Here is a 20,847-nt window from a genome sequence, read left to right as displayed (position 1 = left end):
ACAAACACGTTTGAATGGCGTCACCAGGGTTGTCATTGGACTTGCTGGGGCCCTGAATGGTGGGGCTCAGGTTATAGGCCCTTGGTCTTTAGCTCCACACACACACACACCTAGGGCATTGGGGCTCAGGGTTTGGCACCCTCACCCAGGGCCGCAGGACTTGGGAGGGCTCAGGCTTCAGTCCCCTCTCTTGGGGGTCGTATAGTAATTTTTGTTGTCAGAAGGGGGTTGTGGTGTAAGGACATTTGAGAACCCTTGTTCTACAGCGTGCATAGGTAGGTGTGGGAGGAATGCATTCATAATCTAAATAGACATGGTAGATTAAGGGCTATCTTTTCTGGTCAATTACTGATATGTAAACTTGGAGTAATGCCATTAACTTGACTGGAGTTACCGCACATTTACACTGGTATAACTAAGCTTGGATTTGGTCTATTGGGTGGGAGAAAATAAGATTAGCCCAATTTTACACATGGGGAAACTGAGGCACAAAGCCTCAGTTTGTGAGCCTTGCTTCCTTAGCCTTGCTTCCCTCCTGTTCTAACTACTAAATCACACCAAAGAGTGGAATCAGGACTAAACATTCATGTTTCATAAGCCCTATATTGCTACTGGATTGAAAAACTCTAGCAAACCCTCCCCTCTCTTTCCTCTATGAACAGAACCCATCTGTATTGACAACCCAGATCAGCATCTCCTCACATTGGCTTTCTGCCATTCTCTGCAGCACTCTAGAGCTAGCTTCATTCCTGCTCCTGCTAATATCTATAACTAGTGGGAGCTTTGATAAACATGATCCTGAAAATAGAGCTGAGGATTCCACCAGACAGCAGCCAAAACAGCATGGTGTCAGGATCCTGCACTGAGCTGGGCTGGACCTGTTAATATTTGGATGGGACTCTTCCAGTCCCGCATCCAGGTATTTTACCTGTTTAGCTGTTCTGGCCCCTTGTAATCCTAGACTTGGGAGTAAGGTTGCCAACTTTCTAATTGCAGAAAACCGAACACCCTTGCCCCACGCCTTGCCCCAAGGTCCTTCCCATTCTCCAAGGCCCTGTCCCCGATCACTCCATCCCTTGCTCTTACCCCCCCCCCCGGCTCACTTGCTCCTTTTCACCAGGCTGGGGTAGGGGGAGCTGAGGGCTCTGACTGGGGGTGCAGACTCTGGGGTGGGGCTGGGGATGAGGAGTTAGAGGGGTCTGGGCTGGGGCCAAGGGGTTTGGAGTGTGGGAGGGGGCTCCAGGCTGTGGCAGGGGGTTGGGTGTGGGAGGGGATGAGGGCTCCAGCTGGGGTGCAGGTTCTGGGGTGGTGCTGAGGGGTTTGGGGTGCAGGAGGGGGGTTTGGGCTGGGGCCAAGTGTGAGAGGGAGATCAGGGTTGGGTCTGGGAGGGGGGTGCTGAGTTGTGGCAGGGGCATGGGAGGGGGTTTGGGGTGCAGGCTCCAGGCGGCTCTGGCTGGGTCAGTTCGCAGGGGCCCCTTAAATAGCAGCCACATCAGCACTGCTCTGGCATTTCCAGGGGCTCAGAGGCCGCTCTGTCTGCCATGAATCCTGGACACATGGCTTGGCCAGTGCACCAAGGACAAAAGTTTATCTTGTTCTCTGAAATGCGGGAGGTGGGAGGGGAGAAGGGGAGTGAATTCCCCACAAGTGACACACACACACACACACACCTCACTGCTGCCCCTGGCTTGCTGTGACCCCAATGTAGCCCAAATCACAGCAGCTCCAGGGAGAGAGTTGCTGCAGATTCCCTCCTCATCCCCACACCCTTTGCAGTGATCCCCAGCCCCTCTCCTTTCTCCCCCCCCCACTCCAGCCACTGGCTCGGGCATCCATGCCCAGCTGCTGCCCGGCTCTGCTCGGACCCGTTCCCAGGGAGAGCAGCCCAACTTTAGTCCCATGCTTCTGGGCAGCCCATTCGGGAGGAGACTGATAAGCCTACAGCCCCTTACCTGCTGGTTGCATGATCCCGAAACAAGCCCGGCACAGCAGCCTCTGGGAACAGGCTATGGGACAGCCAGCGACAGCTCGCCCTGGCCCCCTGCCCTCATGCCGGCTTCATGTAATCCATGGGGAGCTGGGCTGTCTCTTCTTTCTGCTCCCGTTAGCCAGGGGGCATTCTGCGGGTCAGGGAGGGGGCTGAAAGCAGTTCCTAAAGGCCACAGTGCCCGATCCTGAGGCAGTTACTGTCCACTGCGGCAGCTACTGTCCCGGATTAACACTGCTGGCCCCAGCCTGCAGCCAAATGCCTTTCCCAGCCCTTCTGCTGGGATACGTGCCCGCCAGGGCTCGCACCACGCCTGAGCTCCACAGAGAGAGCTGCTGCAGGTCCCGTCCTCATACTCCCACCACCAACTGGACTTTTAACAGCCTAGTCAGCAGTGCTGACTGGAGCTGCCAGGGTCACTTTTTTGACCGGACGTTCCAGTCAAAAACCGGACACGAGGCAACCTTATTTGGGAGTCAAACACCCACACATACACTATTCCTGAGGGAATTCTGTGCCTAAAAATTCTGCAGACAATATTTTAAAATTCTGCATATTTTATTTGTCAATAAATAAATGTGGAGGCTCCAGCATTGCAGTGGGATGGGAGATCACCCTGAAGCCACCCCCAACACGGAGTTGGCGGTGAGGCTGCACCCAACCCAGATAAAGCGCAAGGCCTGGCCTGTCCCAGAAACACCCCAACCCAACCAGAACTAGCAGCTGAGCTCAGCACAGGGTACGAGCCTCCAGCCAGGTCAACCCCAGCCTCCCGCACCCCCACAGTAATTTACCTCTCTGCCTATTGTTCCGGGTGCCTGAATCAACACACCTGCAGTGCTGGGGAGGGGCACATGACTGCTCTTGAGGCTTCCCTTTGCTTCCCTGTCAGAAGCCATTTTTTCTGCAGATAAGCAAAGAAATCGGTGAGGGACATGAATTCTGTGTGCATGGAGTGGCGCAGTATTCCCCCAGGAGTAACACACACAAAGAATCCAAGGTGCACTGAGCATGAGATGTTTAATGGCCTCCCTCCTAGCCTACAGGAGATGACAGGGTGTAGGGCTTCCTAAGGTGCAGTGCCAACTCTAGTGTTTCTTGTCATAGGTGCCAGCTCCCTTGTAGGCCCCAACATAGCCACTGCTATCGGTCACGTCCTCACGTCCAGCTATCCCTTTCCCTTTGCCGCTCTCATCAAACCGTTCCTTGTGGGAGCCTGTGTATTTGCTGGTGTCTGTCAGTCTATCAACCCCACCAGCTGTGGTGGTTTTCTGCAAGAGACAGCAAAAGTCAGCGGAATTGAGGGTGGAGTTCACAATAGTTTCAGGCCTATCCCAAAGGTTGGGGCCTGTGTGGGGGTTGTACTGGGCTCATTCCTGCCTCCGGGGAATGTAATATCTCCATGAAGCTCACATTAGGTTAGTTCCTGCCCTGAGTGGGGTGTTATCTCTCTGTGGTGGGATGCCTCACATTATGCTCATTCTTTTCCTGAGTGAAGTGGGATCTTGGGCAGGTGGAAGGAAAGAAGAGCCCTCAGAGCGGGTTCATTCCTGCCCCAAGTAGGGTCTGTACAGAGGGCAGGGAGATCTGGTACTGGGGCAGGGAAGTGAGGGGGTGCCAGGTTAGGGACACCTTAGGGAGAGCTGGTAACTCACCGTTACACCCACGTTGGCTGGCTCCTTGCCCTCCATCAGTGCGTACACAGCCTGCAGGGCCTCCTCAGGAGACTTGCCCTTGAACCGCTTGCCACACAGTTCCTTCATGGCCTGCTGGAATTCAGCAAAGTTGATGGTGCGAGCGCCTTTGGTCCTGCAGTGAGAGGGAAGAGAGACATGGGAAGTTACCACTGGGCCAGGGAGCTGCAGTGGCAGCAAAAGGTCCAGAACATCCCCACTACACTCATCACACTGGGGAACGAGCTCTTCACCTCTCTTTGTTTTTCCCTTCCCTCCCTTATCTGTTGCTCCCATCTCTTCTCCATTGCCCACTCACTTGACTTTGTTGAATACAATATCGACATCGGTGCTGGTCACGGCCTTCCCGTCCATTACGCCACAATCCTTCAACATCTTGGAGAAGTTCTTGCCCGTCATATCATTGCCAGTGGCAGCCGTGTCACCATACGTGGCAAATTTACGGAAGGCTTTCTCCAACTCCGACATCCTCCAGCTAGGGAAAGAGGGAGACTGTTAGGCTGGGCCTCCCCACCAAGACATCACCACTACAACCCCTTCACCCTGAGACTACGTTGTTGGGGTCATAATGATATTTACATAAAGACAACTGGAATTTAGGAGTGGGGTGTCTGGGGAGAGAAGAGAAATGGGTGGGTGTTATTTCTAGAGAGTTGGGATTTGTGGAGAGGGAGTGTGTCAGTCTTATTCTATTAAAATGTATAGAAATTGGGCAGCCTAAATCCTCTGGACAGCTTTGGAAACCACAACCATAGTCAGAGCTCCAGCTCTTTGGATTCTACCCAAAGATTCCTGCATGGTCTGCTTTCTCCCCGCAGTGAATGAAGTTGGTAGGTCAGACCATAGCTCCCTATTTAGGCCCCTCTTACCATAGTATCTGAGCCTCACCACATCCCTAAATTTAGCCTCTGAGGAAGGGAATTATTCCCATTTTATTGATGGGGAACTAAGGGCTGGAGAAATGAAGTCTGAGATTTTGAATGCTGTCTAAGCAATTAGGACATCCAATTCCCATTAAAATTAAATGGAGACTGGTTGTCAAATCCCCTTAGGCAGATCTGAAAATCCTAGTTTAAGTCTTTGGCTGAGCTTAAAATCAAACCCAGATCAATCAAACTCTCCCTCTCACTAATTCCCATAGCTCTATAGCCTCTTCTGACCGTTTGTCAATATTCCATTAATTGTCAATTGATTCAGACGAAGGACTATTGGATTTAGGCTTGAGAGAGAAAATGCCAGGATTTTCAAAGCAATACAAGGGAGCTGGGCACTCCAATTCTGTTGATTTTTAAAGGGATTTGAGTGTCTAAACTCCTTAGGCTTCTTGGAAATTTCCATCATGTCCTATTAACACCCACGTCCCTTCACCCACTGGTTCTGTCCTTCAAGTTTCTTTGGGGCTGATAGGGTTTTTAAAGCACTCCCAGTGCTTCCAGAACTCTAAGGAAGAACCAGATTGCTCACCTGGGTATATCCAGAGACACTCATCTGAAATCCCAAAAGAATTTACTGAATGTAGTGTCTCTGGATTTAGTCCAAGGGATAACTTGGACTAATAAAATAATTGGATTCAAATAAAATCAGAACTGATCCCTTTCCCCTCTAATACTGACTCCTTATCCAGAGGCTGGGCTAACCTGAGTGGGCAGATATTCCTGGCCCTTTGTCTGCCTGTTGCGTGTTTCTCTTGGGAGGAGGTCAACTACTTTAAGCCATCAGCACCAGAGACTGGGGTTTCAGGCTGAGCCACCTATTGTAACCTCATCAGTTGTTTGTGATGTCATCACTTGCCCACCCACCTGAGTGCTGACATCAGTGGTGGTATTTGGGGAATTGGGTTGAAGGATGAGAAATTTTTATACTCAACTACATATTATTTTACAACATTATTTGGGAAAAAATTAGGAAATGGATTCCCTGCCCAGGAGCATCCCCTAATGCCAAAACCCTCTTCAAACCCACCATCACTCATTCCTAAACACACAGAAAGCTTATCACTGCTCTTCACAGCCCAAACAGTTGGTAGAAATCAATCAAGAGGTGGCTTTCCTTGTGCTTCTGATCCAGCACTTACTGTCCTCGAAAGAGTTAGGTGAATTTCCAGAACGGTAACTTTGTAGAATAAGGCAGCTCTCTAAGTCAAAAGAGTAAAAAACAAGAGACGGATTTTTTTCCCTTCTGAAGTCACATGCACATGACGACTCATTTCGCCCATCTATGCTTGTGTATTATTCCTACTAATGTTAATGGAAATAATTTGTGTGTAACAAGAGGAGAATCAATCCATTAAAGTTTATTATACTCTGAAAAAGGAATTTATACTAAAACTGAAAATAACAAATTGTTTGGTTCATTGGCAATTTTGAAAAGTAAACAAAAACAAATTTCAGGTTGGACCAAAAATGTAAATTATCTACAGCTCAAAAAGAAAAAAAAAAATCATTTCAGGTTTTGTTTTGACAAAATTGAAACCTAATGCTGAATTTTGACCAGCTTTAGACATTTTTTTATTTTTGTGAAAGATAAAATTACAGGAAAATTTGAAATGAAAAGTTATTACAAACCATAAAATGAAATGTTTCAAAAATGTCAAAATGAAAAGTTTAGATTTTTTCAGAATTTGTTTCCCTCCCAAAATGAAATATTTGGCAAAACTGACACAAATTTGCAAAACATTTTTGTGTCACAAAAATCTGAATTTTTCTTCCCAAAAAGTTTCTACCAAAAATATTTCACCTGGATGTAATCAATACAATAAGTCCTGGGATTCCATGTTTATTATCTCTCAGTGATTCCAAATCAAATGTATTCACTTTACAAGTCAAAAGATTGCAAACTCAGCCTGGGATGTGAAAGTCAAGCGGGTTCTTTCCTTCTGCTGCATGTTCTGTAAGAATGGAAAATTTGCAGGCCAAACTCCATCCTCCATAAAACACATGCAATCCCATTGTCTCTAAAATATCAGTTATAATAAAGTTATTACTGAAGATATATTTGAACCTATGCCTAAAGAAAGAAAGAAAGAAAGAAAGAAAGAAACCAACTGCAGTTTGAAGGAGATCTTTTGACTGATAAATTGGGCAAAGTTGCTTTAGAAGTCATTGACAGAATATGAAATCCCCACAATGCTATTGTTATTCATGTTTCAGAGCAGTACTGCACCTCAACATGTACGTTGGGGGGTTGCTTCATACTACAAGGAGAGTATAATCTGTACTTCAATGTAATGTAGTCAGCAGTCCTCTCCATGCCAGTTTAATCCAGGCTAGGATAGCCTGTGTGGTAATATTAGTTAGCACAAGTGACCGTTATTTAGTCCAGGAGCTAGAATATCAGAGAGAAACCATTACACAAGGTTTCTGTTCCCCTCAGCATGCATGCGCAGAACTGGCAATTTCTAGATAAGCATTTCTGACAAATTTAGTCCATGTTTATGTAGCATAATACATGGGGCCTTTGTTATTAAAACACATATAAGTTTAACTTTCTGGATGGGGAGGAATATTATAAGGCATAAACAGTGCTCCTCTAAAATGGGAAACTCCAGACAGTTCACCCAACAACATAACCGTTTCCTATCTCAACCATGACCACCACTAGCACAGTGTACACTGAGCCAAACAGTACAATACTCCTCACTATCACTTATGTGGAAACAGTTTTTATAAAAGCATTCCATTAGTGGCAGCCCCACACTCACATACAAGAGCAGAATGTGTCTGGAGTTGTTTTAGCTCTACAACTGGAAGCTGTATCCATTTTTTACTCGGCTCAGAGGTCTGGAAACTCACAGATAAGACCCACTTCTTAGTAAGAATAAACGGTGAGATGTCTCTGAGATTATAGTTGTGGCGTCAGGGAGTTTCACAAATCCACCTGACTTTGGTATTATTATTTATTAGGATTACAATAGTGCTCAGAGGCCATAGTCAGGATTGGGGTTCCACTGTGTTGAGCATTGTATTCCTTGGGTGTTTGATTTTATCTTTCCAGCAATGTTAACTGAACTGTTTGAAACCTTGTACAACCAGAAAGCTTCCTATTGGCTAAACATCTGAGGAGGCACAAGTGGATAAGTAAATTAACTGTAATTTACCCAGAGAAAATGCCTGATCATGTTCCCAGTTAAGCCAATGGTAAAACCGATACTGATTTCAGTGGTGCAGGATCAGACCTTAAATTTAAACAAGTGCTTAGATAGTACCATGTAATGAATTTAGTAATATATTTGGGTCAACCTACACCTGATTGCTTAGATCTAGTGTCACCAGCATTCATCCATTTTAAGGCCAGAAGGGACCATTAGATCACCTAGTCTGACCTCCTATGTAACACTGAGCAGAGATTTTCACCCACTTTACCCTGTATTGAGCCCAATAACTTGTGTTTGACCAACACACATTTTCCAGAAAGAGATCCAGTCTTGCTTTGAAGATAGCGAGAGGTAGAGAACCCACCATTCCCCTTGGTAGTTTGTCCAATAGTTAATCCCCCTGACCGTTAAAAATGTTGCCTTGTTTTTTTATTTGAATTTGTCTGAATTTAACTTCCAGCCATTGCTTTTTATTTTGTTTTGTTTGGCCTTTCTCTGCTAAATTAGATTAATGAGTTCCTTGTATTTTCTCCCTACTAAGCTACTTACACACAGTAATCAAGCGAGCTCTCATTCTTCTTTTTGATAAACTATGTAGATTGAGCTCCTTAATTTTCTCAATGTAAGGCATTTTTTTCAACCCTTCAAACCATTTTTATGCCTCTTTTCTGCGTCCTCTCCAATTTTTCAATATCATTTTTAAAATGTGGACACCAGAACAGTCACAGTATTCCAGTATTGCTCTCACTTCTCAGTTCCTAGTCACACTTTCCCTGTTCATACTTCCAAGGATCATATTAGCTCTTTTTGTCACAGCGTCACACTGGGAGCTCGTGTTCTGTTGTTTGTCTGCTATGAGCCTAAAATCTTTTTTGGAATCACTGCTTTCCAAGATACAGTTGTCTATTCTGTAGGTATAGCCTGCATTCTTTGTTCCGAAATGTATAGCCTTGCATTTGGATGTATTAAAACTCATTTTGTTTGACTAGGGCCAGCTTACTAAGCAATCCAAATTACTCTGTATAACTGCCCTCCTCTCCTCATTATTTACCACTCCCCCAATCTTTGTGTCATCTGTAAATTTTTATCAGCATTGGTTTTATATTTACTTCCACCTCATTGATCAAAATGTTAACTAGTACCTGGTCTACTCCCAATCCCTACAGAAACCCACTAGCAACACACCCAACGTAATGATGATTCCGCATTGACAACTATTTTTCACACCTGTCAGTCAGTCTGTTCTTAATCCATTTAACATGGAGGACCTACCTGTAAAGAGCATCTTTTCTTGTCTAAAGTAGACAGATCACATGGCAAAATAATTTTCAAAATGTTCCAGTTACATTGCTTCAGTGAAGTTACAGCAGATCCAGGGCTTTCAACAAAGTCTATACAAGAGAGTGCAAAATTTGGTACCATGTAACTAGTTAAGTATTGAGCTGCTGCCAGCCTCTTACAAACTCCGTTTAGTGAGGTTTGAGATGAGAATCTCATGTGGACAGACACTGAAGACACGAGGCTGAGAACAAGTTAATGCTCTATTTCTGCCACTGAGAAGGATCACAAAAAAAGGCCCTCCTTTGTGACTTCTTTAAAGAAGTCCCACAATGTCCACATCTCCGCTTTCCAGAGCAAAAAAAACAACTTTTTCAAAACTTTACAAATTATGAAGGATGCAGTAGGTTGCCCAACCTTCAGCCCTAGGTAAGGGGATGAATCTGCACTAGTAAAATGCTTAGCCACTAAAGAAACAGTATAATTCAGGATTCTGTTCAAACACACAATTATTCAGGAAAGTTGGAGGACAGCTTTGATATCATTGTGAGGATTCTGATAATCTATTTAAAGGAGACCCAAACATTTTGTAGAGCCTAAAAAAGAAAATAGTTAGGGCACTTACAATGCTAAAATAATGCATACATGTTATACAGAACACCAGAAATTCAGGAAAAGAGAAAGATTAAAGTATCAAAATCTTTAATATGCAAGAAGAATGTTTTTCTGCTGTTATGAATAAATTAATTCCAAATTACTATGTAGCTTCTATATTTTATGAATTATGACCATAATCACATAAACCTCTCTTTTCACATGCAGCTGTTTATAGCATAAATTCTTTTTAGTGCCATGATCAGAGAAATTGTTTGAATGAAGGTATTAACATATTGACAATCCCAAGAACTGTATTAAACATTTGAAATCAATCAAAATGAGCTGTTCAAAGTTCAGATGGACCAAAATCAAAAATGCAGATCCAAGAACCTTTGAACTATGGAGAAGTTTGAAATCATGACGCAGACGTGGATGTATGTTTTGTGTCTTGAGCCTGTCCCTTGTTGAGGTCAACAGTACTGTATTTTGAGGTTGAACCTTAGCCTTTTTAAACTCTAAACAGAAACACCATTTACATAGTGTTTTACTTTTAATCAAAGTGAAGTACAGTGGAGTGATATGCTGTCCTATCTAGAAAGTCAATGATCATGTCTGCCTAGGTAAACAAATATACTATGTTTGATGCAAATTTATAGGAGTAAAAGCAAGATCATGAGCAGGGCATGATTACCCATTTTTATAGGAAAGGGTTTACGGAGTTTTAGGAAGAGAAAATCCGAGTCTTAGAAAAGTGACAAACAGCTTGTCAGAAATTAAGATAAGGCAAAATAGATTAAACACTTAGTTGCTCCTAATATTATTTTATTTTATGGTTTAGAATTTAATTCTCATAATGAATTTTCCATTTATGTTACAGAAAATGAATCCTTTCTTAGGCTCAGAGGTTAAATTTTAATTCAGAGGGGAAATTTATCATCACAGGGTTTGTAGTCCCTAAACATATGGGATTATAATGACAGTGTTTTAGTAGAAATTTTAAATCTGGGTATAGCCCTTCTTCATGGGCCAATCCCCTGGCAAAACTCTTAAAGACAGTCTTTCCTCGTGCTCTTTCTGGGTAGGAAAGCACTCCTCTGCCCTCGACGTAATGATACAGTGTAAATGCCACAAGGTAGCTCATAGTGAGCAAAGAAGCCCCAGACCAGCATTCGAAAACCAGTGTGTGGTATATGACCTTCTCTTACTGTCCTTGGGTCCTGGAGGTGCCCATTCCAATTAACTTTCAGAAATAAATCAGAAATTGTCCATTCTAACCTGTGTATTAAGGACACTGACCATAGTATGTGCATTCCCCTCCATAAAAAATAAAAATATTTTTTCCAATGACCAATTTCCTGAGACTAGCACCCCTACAAGTCTATTAAAATCACTGATCTATAGTATCAGACATTGAGAACATAGAGAGGTGGCTGATTTTTGCTTTGAGTTTTGGTCAAACAGAATCTGTAAAGGACTCTGCAGTTCGCTTCAGAGAGAATACTCTTTAACTGGCCACAAATAGGCTGAACTTTCATACAGGGCACTCAGTTTTATTTAAAGTGAGACTCTGCTTACCTCTGGTAAGGGGAAAGATTTTTTTTATTAAAAAGAACATTTCATCATTTATAACTCGGGCCCCATGTCTGTCACACAGGTTGCAGAAGTCACGGATTTCATGTCTTTCCACGACCTCCATGACTTCTCCATGGACCAGGGTGGCTGACCCCAGGGCTCTGGGGCCACCTGCTCAGGTGGCCCCGGGACAGCCACACCAGCCGCTGGAGGAGCCCCAGGGACAGCCATACCACCCGCTGCTCCTGTAGCCCCTGCAATGGTCCCCAGGCAGCCAGCCAGAGCAGCCGCAATCCGTGACCCCAGGCAGCAGTCCCCAGGTGGCCGGCCAGAGCAGCTGCAGTCCGCGGCCCCAGGCAGCAGTCCCTGGCCAGCTGGAGCAGCCGCAGTCCATGGCCCCAGGAGTGGTCCCCCACCAACCAGCAGCTGATGCTGCTGGCCATGGGCACCCCCCCTTGCAGGGGTCCTCCCATGCTCCTCCAGCATTCCCCCTCCCCCCACCAAATTTAATCACAGGTATTTTTAGTATAAGTCATGAACAGGTCACGGGCCGTGAATTTCCCGTGACCTGTCCATGACTTACACTAAAAATACCCATAGCCTTATTTATAAACTGTAAAAAAAAAAATATTTGATGATCCCAGTACAAAGAGGAGTGCAAATATTAATTATTCAAGCTTCCACTTTGTGAACTAGTGTGACTAAAAACATAATCAATATTCATTAAATATGAATCAGGATCCAATGAAAAATAATTCAGAAAATATTCTAGTGGCCAGGGTCTGTAAAGTGTGCTCTTAGTACCAATAAATGAAAAACATTAGATGTGTTTAACAGTATCAGAAAGTTAGACTTCTCTGATCAAAAAGGAACCAGATGATCTGTGAGTGCTGGAATGAAGGCTAATGTTAACTACATGCCGTGTGAAGATGTATTTGCATTTTTTTTTTTTTTTTGTTTCACAGACATCAATGTCAACAAGTACTCTTGTACTGTTATTACGGAACATGACCAAAAGAAAACAATATTCAGTTTTCACTGTACAGTTCTTAATTCTGAACACTTAAATGAAGTTTCCCCCTTTTATTTTTCCCTTATTTTTAGCAGTAGTAGTCTTACTATGATACCCCCTAGAGGCCCTAAAGAAGACCAGGGCCTGACTGTGCTGGACAGCAACGGAAACGTAGTAAGTGAAATTGTTCTTAAGAACCTTGGTTTTACAAGTTTCAAACTGTGTAGATGCTACAATACTTCTCAAAGTGTCTTTACTGCCCTTGTCTCAATGCAGCCTGGAGGCCTCGGGCCTAACAAACTCAGCCTAGGGTTAGCAGCCCTCACGTACTTATCGACACTCCTTATATTGCTTCCTTCTCTTCCTACTCACTTGAATGGAATACTGGTTTTGGTTTGCATTGGTTGTATTGGGGAGCAGGAAGAATTCTTTTCCCCAGGAACCCGCCCACAAGGGAAAAAAGATAAAAGTTTCTCTCAGGCTGAGGGGCCCATAGTAAATATTTTGCAGCCGGATGATAGATCCTTAAGACACAGGATGAGAAGACAGGACAATATCTGCACCCTGCATCCCTATTGTTTTGAATGGGATAGCATGGGCATAAATCAGAGTCGAACTTGGTCTACAGTGTCTAATCAATATGCTGGCATGGCCATTAACTACCCAAGTGCTAAGTGGACATGCCTTTTGTTGAAAATCTACTGAGGTACAGAGAAACTATTAAATAATTCCAGACTGGCCTTCACAAGGCTGTAGCTAACCTCTTAAGAAAGATGGCATACAATAATTTATCACAATAATAAAAAAACATGCTATGATGTTAGTAAAATTCATCCGTAGTGTAATCCTGCTTCCCTGGAGTTAAATCACAGAAGCGGAAGGGATAGCTCAGTGGTTTGAGCATGGGCCTGCTAAACCCAGGGTTGTGAGTTTAATCCTTGAGGGGGCCATCTGGGGCAAAAAAGTTGGGGAGTGGTCCTGCTTTGAGCAGGGGGTTTTGGACTAGATGCCCTTCCAACCCTAATATTCTATGAATTAATTTAGCTCCTGAAGTCTATTTTCTTGTTTTGATATATTAGCTCCCTCCATAATCAAAACTGCACTAGCCTCAGACTTGATTGGATGAAATCATCTGGTAATGAGTGATTTGGTTTGGACATGTTTCAACAAGTCCAGTCATGTGGATGTTGTTCCAACAGCATTTTTCTGTATGCACAAGACCCTTGGCAGTTTTTCAACACTAATCTAAAAGACGCATATCTTAAATTCTTCATGCCTTTTGTACTGTACTTACCGTACTAGTACAGACACTGATGTTTTATCAGCTGTCATTGAAGCTTGGTTTTCATGTACAAGAAAGATTATGTTAATATTGTTTTAATGCTTACATTCTTGTTTACAAAAACAAGCACTTTAACAAAAATTATAAGAGGTAAAAATTACAGAAGTGCCTAAGGAGCCCAGGTCCAATTGACTTTCAGTGGGATTTTGCAGTTTAGACCCAACACTTAAGCCTATGGAAAATTTAGATGCTTTCAAGCTTTTGGAAACCTATCTGTAGTGTGAACAGGTTGCCACCCAATGTCCTTACAGGCAAATATGCGGGACCCCTAACAGAGATACACCCACATGACATGAAACTGGTCCTTAATGTCCCTTCTATAGCTATTGTTTTTTCTCCTTTTCCCATTGATTGGACTGACATGTTTGAACCCTGAAGAATGTTATTTCAAGCTTCTTAGGATGTGTTTCAGGTAATGGGAGGAAAGAAAAATGGCAAACTATAAAATAATTAATGGACAGCATTCTGTTAACTTTTCCTCTTTAATCTATGAAATAACAACAACATTCTCTAATGTCAATGCATAAAGATCAAAGCTCAATTACTACATGAAAACAGAGCTTTGACCTTGCTTAGGTAGCTATTAAACAAAGTTACTGTAAAAGTTTATATCTGCAGTCTGTATTACATTATCCTTTTGCTATATCATCTCACCTCGCACTCCGTGAAAAGTAAAAAAACTACTTACAACATCCCAGTTAATAAGCCTTGAGCATAGCATGACTTACACAACACAAGACGATTTAGCTCGCATTTTAGAACTCCCTGTTTGCAGTGTGTAGACTCCTTGCACTGTGTGTAGGAAATAATATTACTTTGTTAACAATCTGTTGTGAGTTCCAAAAGCAGAAGTAATGCTTGTTTAGCCATTTGGGGGATTTTAAAACACTAATATGTTTCCATCAAGGAATATCAATGAAAAAATAAAACAGAGATTTCGTTATGTTTCCATCAGTGGTAGGAAATATAATGACTCATTTTAAAATAAACTGTGTTTTGCAAATGAAAAGGCTGCAGCTGCCATCAAACAGAGACTGAGATTGTAAACTTTTCAGAAAGAGAGCAAGATATGAATGAGCATAGAGTCTGAAATCTCCCTCCTGTAGGGGGACCCAATGTTGAAGCAAACTGGTGCGCAAATGGAGGGAACCTTGCATTGTTACTACCATTCTGCACTGGGACTGTATTAGCAGAAAGCTTCAGTCTTCACAGCTGTCAATCCAGTACCTTCCATGAATACCACATGCACAGAAAATTCTTTATACAAATCACTAAAGGGGAAGACAAGAAGGAAATCATTGTCTCATGGCTGCCTTTGGTCCCCTGTCTGTTTGCTGAATCCACTTGTTGTCTCTCATTGAATACTTGAATTGTAAGCTCCCTGGGGCAGAGACTGTCTTTTCATTATGTGTGTACAGCACCAAGCAAAATGTGGGCCACATTTTGGTTGTGGCCTCAGAGCAATAAAATTAATAACTACTATTAAAAACTAATAACTTATTTGTGCTTGTACACAAATGCTAGAAGTTTAAATAATAAGATGGGTGAACTAGAGTGCCTCGTGTTAAAGGATGATATTGATATAATAGGCATTGCAGAAACCTGGTGGAGTGAGGACAATCAATGGGACACAATCATTCCGGGGTACAAAATATACCGGAAGGACAGAACAGATCGTGCGGTGCGGGGAGTGGCATTACATGTGAAAGAAAATGTAGAATCAAATGAAATAAAAATCTTAAATGAATCCACATGTTCCATAGAATCTCTATGGATAGTAATTCCTTGCTCTAATAAGAATATAACAGTAGGGATCTATTATCGACCAACTGACCAGGACAGTGATAGTGACGATGAAATGCTAAGGGAGAATAGCGAGGCTATCAAAATAAAAAACTCAGTAATAGTAGGGGATTTCAATTATCCCCATATTGATTGGGTATATGTCACCTCAGGATGAAACGCAGAGGCAAAATTTCTCGATACTTTAAATGACTGCTTCTTGGAGCAGTTGGTACAGGAACCCACAAGGGGAGAGGCAACTCTCCATCTAGTCCTGAGTGGAGCGCAGGATCTGGTCCAAGAGGTAAATATAACAGGACCGCTTGGAAATAGTGACCATAATATAATAACATTTAACATTCCTATGGTGGGAAGAACACCTCAACAGCCCAACACTGTGGCATTCAATTTCAGAAAGGGGAACTATGCAAAAATGAGGAGGTTAGTTAAACAGAAATTAAAAGGTACAGTGACATCCAGACCACACCACACAATCCATTGTCTACAGCCAAGCTCTACGATACAACCGCATTTGCTACAATTCCTCAGACAGAGATAAACACCTACAAGATCTCTATCAAGCGTTCTTACAACTACTATACCCACCTGCTGAAGTGAAGAAACAGATTGTCAGAGCCAGAAGAGTACCCAGAAGTTACCAACTACAGGACAGGCCCAACAAAGAAAATAACAGAACGCCACTAGCCATCACCTTCAGCCCCCAACTAAAACCTCTCCAATGCATCATCAAGGATCTACAACATAACCTGAAGGACGACCCATCACCCTCACAGATCTTGGGAGACAGGCCAGTCCTTGCTTACAGACAGCCCCCCAACCTGAAGCAAATACTCACCAGCAACTACACACCACACAACAGAACCACTAACCCAGGAATCTATCCTTGCAACAAAGCCCGTTGCCAACTGTGCCCACATATCTACTCAGGGGACACCATCATAGGGCCTAATCACATCAGCCACAATATCAGAGGCTCGTTCACCTGCACATCTACCAATGTGATATATGTCATCATGTGCCAGCAATGCCCCTCTGCCAAAAGTACATTGGTCAAACTGGACAGTCTCTATGTAAAAGAATAAATGGACACAAATCAGACGTCAAGAATTATAACATTCAAAAACCAGTCTGAGAACACTTCAATCTCTTTGGTCACTTGATTACAGACCTAAAAATGGCAATTCTTCAGCAAAAAGACTTTAAAAACAGACTCCAACAAGAGACTGCTGAATTGGAATTAATTTGCAAACTGGATACAATTAACTTAGGCTTGAATAAAGACTGGGAGTGGATGGGTCATTACACAAAGTAAAACTATTTCCCCATGTTTATTCCCCCCTCCCTCCCCCCCCCCCCACTGTTCCTCAGATGTTCTTGTCAACTGCTGGAAACGGCCCACCTTGATTATCACTACAAAAGGTTCCCCCTCCCCGCTCTCCTGCTGGTAATAGCTCACCTTACCTGATCACTCTCCTTACAGTGTGTATGGTAACACCCATTGTTTCATGTTCTCTGTGTATATAAATCTCCCCACTGTATTTTCCACTGAATGCATTCTGATGAAGTGAGCTGTAGCTCACGAAAGCTTATGCTCAAATAAATTTGTTAATCTCTAAATCTAATCTCCACAAGTCCTCCTTTTCTTTTTGCAGATACAGACTAACACAGCTGCTACTCTGAAAAGTGACTAGAGTGAAATCCCTGCAAGCTGCATGGACACTTTTCAAAGGCACCATAATAGAGGCTCAACTTAAACGTATACTCCAAATTAAAAAACACAGTAAAAGAACTAAAAAAGAGTCACCGTGGCTTAACAACCATGTAAAAGAAGCAGTGAGAGATAAAAAGGCATCTTTTAAAAAGTGGAAGTCAAATCCTAGTGAGGTAAATAGAAAGGAGCATAAACACTGCCAAATTAAATGTAAAAATGTAATAAGAAAAGCCAAAAAGAATTTTGAAGAACAGCTAGCCAAAAAGTCTAAAGGTAATAACAAAATGTTTTTTAAGTACATCAGAAGCAGGAAGCCTGCTAAACAACCAGTGCGGCCCCGAGACGATCAAGATACAAAAGGAGCACGTAAAGACAATAAAGTCATCACGGAAAAACTAAATAAATTCTTTTCTTCAGTCTTCATGGCTGAGGATGTTAGGGAGATTCCCAAACCTGAGCTGTCATTTGTAGGTGACAAATCTGAGGAATTGTCACAGATTGAAGTGTCACTAGAGGAGGTTTTGGAATTAATTGAGAAACTTAAGAGTAACAAGTCACCGGGACCAGATGGCATTCACCCAAGAGTTCTGAAAGAACTCTAATGTGAAATTGCGGAACTATTAACTATGGTTTGTAACCTGTCCTTTAAATCAGTTACTGTACCCAATGACTAGAAGATAGTTAATGTAATGCCAGTATTTAAGAAGGGCTATAGAGGTGATCCTGGCAATTACAGTCTAACATCAGTACCAGGCAAATCAGTTGAAACAATAGTAAAGAATAAAATTGTCAGACACATAGAAGAACATAAATTGTTGTGCAAAAGTCAACATGGTTTCTGTAAAGGGAGATCATGTCTTACTAATCTATTAGAGTTCTTTGAGGGGGTCAACAAACACGTGGACAAGGGGGATCCAGTGGACATAGTGTACTTAGATTTCCAGAAAGCCTTTGACAAGGTCCCTCACCAAAGGCTTGTATGTAAATTAAGTTGTTGTGGGATAAGAGGGAAGATCCTTTCATGGATTGAGAACTGGTTAAAAGACAGGGAACATAGGGAGGAATAAATGGTAAATTTTCAGAATGGAGAGGGGTAACTAGTGGTGTTCCCCAAGGGTCAGTCCTAGGACCAATTCTATTCAACTTATTCATAAATGATCTGGAGAAAGGGGTAAATAGTGAGGTGGCAAAGTTTGCAGATGATACTAAACTGCTCAAGATAGTTAAGACCAAAGCAGACTGTGAAGAACTTCAAAAAGATCTCACAAAACTAAGTGATTGGGCAACAAAATGTCAAATGAAATTTAATGTGGATAAATGTAAAGTAATGCACATTGGAAAAAATAACCCCAACTATACATACAATATGATGGGGGCTAATTTAGCTACAACTAATCTGGAGAAAGATCTGGGAGTCATCGTGGATAGTTCTCTGAAGACTTCCACGCAGTGTGAAGCGGCAGTCAAAAAAGCAAACGGGATGTTAGGAATCATTAAAAAAGGGATAGAGAATAAGATGGAGAATATCTTAGTGCCCTTATAAAAACCCATGGTACGCCCACATCTTGAATACTGCATACAGATGTGGTCCCCTTATTTCAAAAAAGATATACTGGCATTAGAAAAGGTTCAGAAAAGGGCAACTAAAATGATTAGGGGTTTGGAACGGGTCCAATATGAGGAGAGATTAAAGAGGCTAGGACTTTTCAGCTTGGAAAAGAGGAGACTAAGGGGGGATATAATAGAGGTCTATAAAATCATGAGTGGTGTGGAGAAAGTGAATAAGGAAAAGTTATTTACTTGTTCCCATAATATAAGAACTAGGGGCCACCAAATGAAATTAATGGGTAGCAGGTTTAAAACAAATAAAAGGAAGTTCTTCTTCACTCAGAGCACAGTCAACCTGTGGAACTCCTTGCCTGAGGAGGTTGTGAAGGCTAGGACTATAACAGGGTTTAAAAGAGAACTGGATAAATTCATGGAGGTTAAGTCCATCAGTGGCTATTAGCCAGGATGGGTAAGGAATGGTGTCCCCAGCCTCTATTTGTCAGAGGGTGGAGATGGATGGCAGGAGAGAGATCACTAGATCATTACCTGTTAGGTTTACTCCCTCTGGGGAACCTGGCATTGGCCACTGTCAGCAGACAGGATACTGGGCTGGATGGACCTTTGTCTGACCCAGTATGGCCATTCTTATGTTCTTATGTAATAATAATAATAATTTCCAAAAACTTGATTACTGATATAGATACAGCTGGATTATACAACTATTTCCCCACCCTCACCCCCCAATCCATCCCTGTGCATAGGATTGAGGCCAATATTAAATTTATTGCAGTATCACAGTCAGCTCTCCTTCACCCATCCTCACAGCCCCCAGCATAGCAGGAACAGGTGGTTGGACCTTTGCAGCAGAGTGAGAAGTTAGAGCATACCAATGATATTCTATTTTACACTAATAGTCAAATTGACCCACAGATTGCCTAAGAATATGGGGAGATGGCAAGATATGACAAAATCCCCTCTACACTCCTGCCCCGCTCCACTCCTGAACCAAGTACAACTCAGGCAAAATTGAGACTCACCCCCAGTTTGAGATGTCCTGAGAGAAAAGAGCTTGAGCTCTGCGTAGTGCTCTCTGTTTAAGGTTGGCTGGAGTAAGGCACTTTAAAAAACAATGCACTTCCACAGACAGGGAGCCAAATCAGCTCCAACTGGAATTTGGCCCATGGAAAGAGATGAGCTTAACCACATGGAGAAAGATTAGCATAGTTCTGGAAATATGAGAGCAAGAGAGGAAGATGGGAGGAAATAAGCCTTGTATCCCGTGGAGTCATTCATACTTTGTGCAGTCTAATTTGCACCTATGTAAATGACATCATATGGTGCAAGGCAGTGGTGAATGAGACCTTAGGCAACAGGGATGAGTTCTGAAATTCAGATAAAGTAAGATGAAATCCAGCAAGCAGAATGGAAAGCCTTGTCCACATTAGGAGCAGAATATTTGTAGAAAAGCTGGGGTCTTGTACATTTTCACTGACCAATGTGAATAAGGATTTTTCTGTGCATTTGGGGATAATTGGTAGCATGATTTGGACAGAAAGGTACTCAGAGTTCCTCGGAAATCCATGTTAGTCTAACACAGTCCCTGCTCCCAGCAAAGACCAGACAAAGAGGCATAAGATTAGAAACAGGGCAGTGAAGAAAAAAAAGCAATGTTAAAGAGAATCAGCCGTCTTCTAGCCCCAAGAAATCAGTCCAGCTCAAGTGGCTGAATCTTTGCTATTACTTCTTATCTCCTCCTTATTTCATGACATAAAATACAAAATACTCTGCTTCATTTTAAAAATTCTTCGTGGGCCAGATCCTCAGAGGGTGAAAATCAGCACAGCTGCACAGAAGTCACTGGCGCTATGCCAGTTTACACCAGCTGAGAATCTGCCTCTCTGTTCTAATTTTCCTGAAGACATTGCAACAGTCCCAAAATGTACCAGAAACACAAATTCCCTGGCTCCTTCCTCCTTTCTTCTATCCCTTCTGGCAACCAACATAAAAAGTGTCAATTAGGAACACAAACCCGAATTTTTTAAAGTTTAACATTAAAAGGGGCCAGGGAACCACACATCCTCTCCCTTTCTCATTCTAACAGATAGGCATTTTGCTGCACCATGAAGAGAGGTTTACTGGACACAAGCCACAGCTCATTCTGGATATTTCCACAAGCCCAGTTAAGCAGAACAGTCCCATCACTGTCAGGT

The 20,847-nt window shown here is 42.8% G+C and overlaps 1 protein-coding gene across 4 annotated transcripts in view; it reads right to left on the bottom strand.

Annotated features, from left to right (window-relative positions):
- Window positions 1–2,988: 2,988 nt before the first annotated feature.
- The window catches only part of LOC125636761 (tubulin polymerization-promoting protein family member 2), an 80,503-nt gene continuing 62,644 nt past the window's right edge, over window positions 2,989–20,847 (bottom strand). For 2 of the 4 annotated variants that reach the window (XM_075128246.1, XM_048850401.2), the window contains exons 3-5: window positions 3,980–4,156; window positions 3,643–3,796; window positions 2,989–3,258 (exon numbers count right to left, since the gene is read on the bottom strand). In XM_075128246.1, the coding sequence (XP_074984347.1) occupies window positions 3,076–3,258; window positions 3,643–3,796; window positions 3,980–4,156 (514 nt within the window). In that variant the 3' untranslated portion in view covers window positions 2,989–3,075. Of the gene's footprint in view, window positions 3,259–3,642; window positions 3,797–3,979; window positions 4,157–5,643; window positions 5,816–9,046; window positions 9,166–20,847 lie in introns of all 4 variants that reach the window. The other 2 variants (XM_075128247.1, XM_075128248.1) reach the window with 2 other exon arrangements.

The sequence above is a fragment of the Caretta caretta genome, chromosome 5 (assembly GCF_965140235.1).
Source record: "Caretta caretta isolate rCarCar2 chromosome 5, rCarCar1.hap1, whole genome shotgun sequence".
Lineage (NCBI taxonomy): Eukaryota > Metazoa > Chordata > Testudines > Cheloniidae > Caretta > Caretta caretta.
Note: the sequence above shows the minus strand (reverse complement) of the source record. Positions and strands in the feature narration are given on the sequence as shown.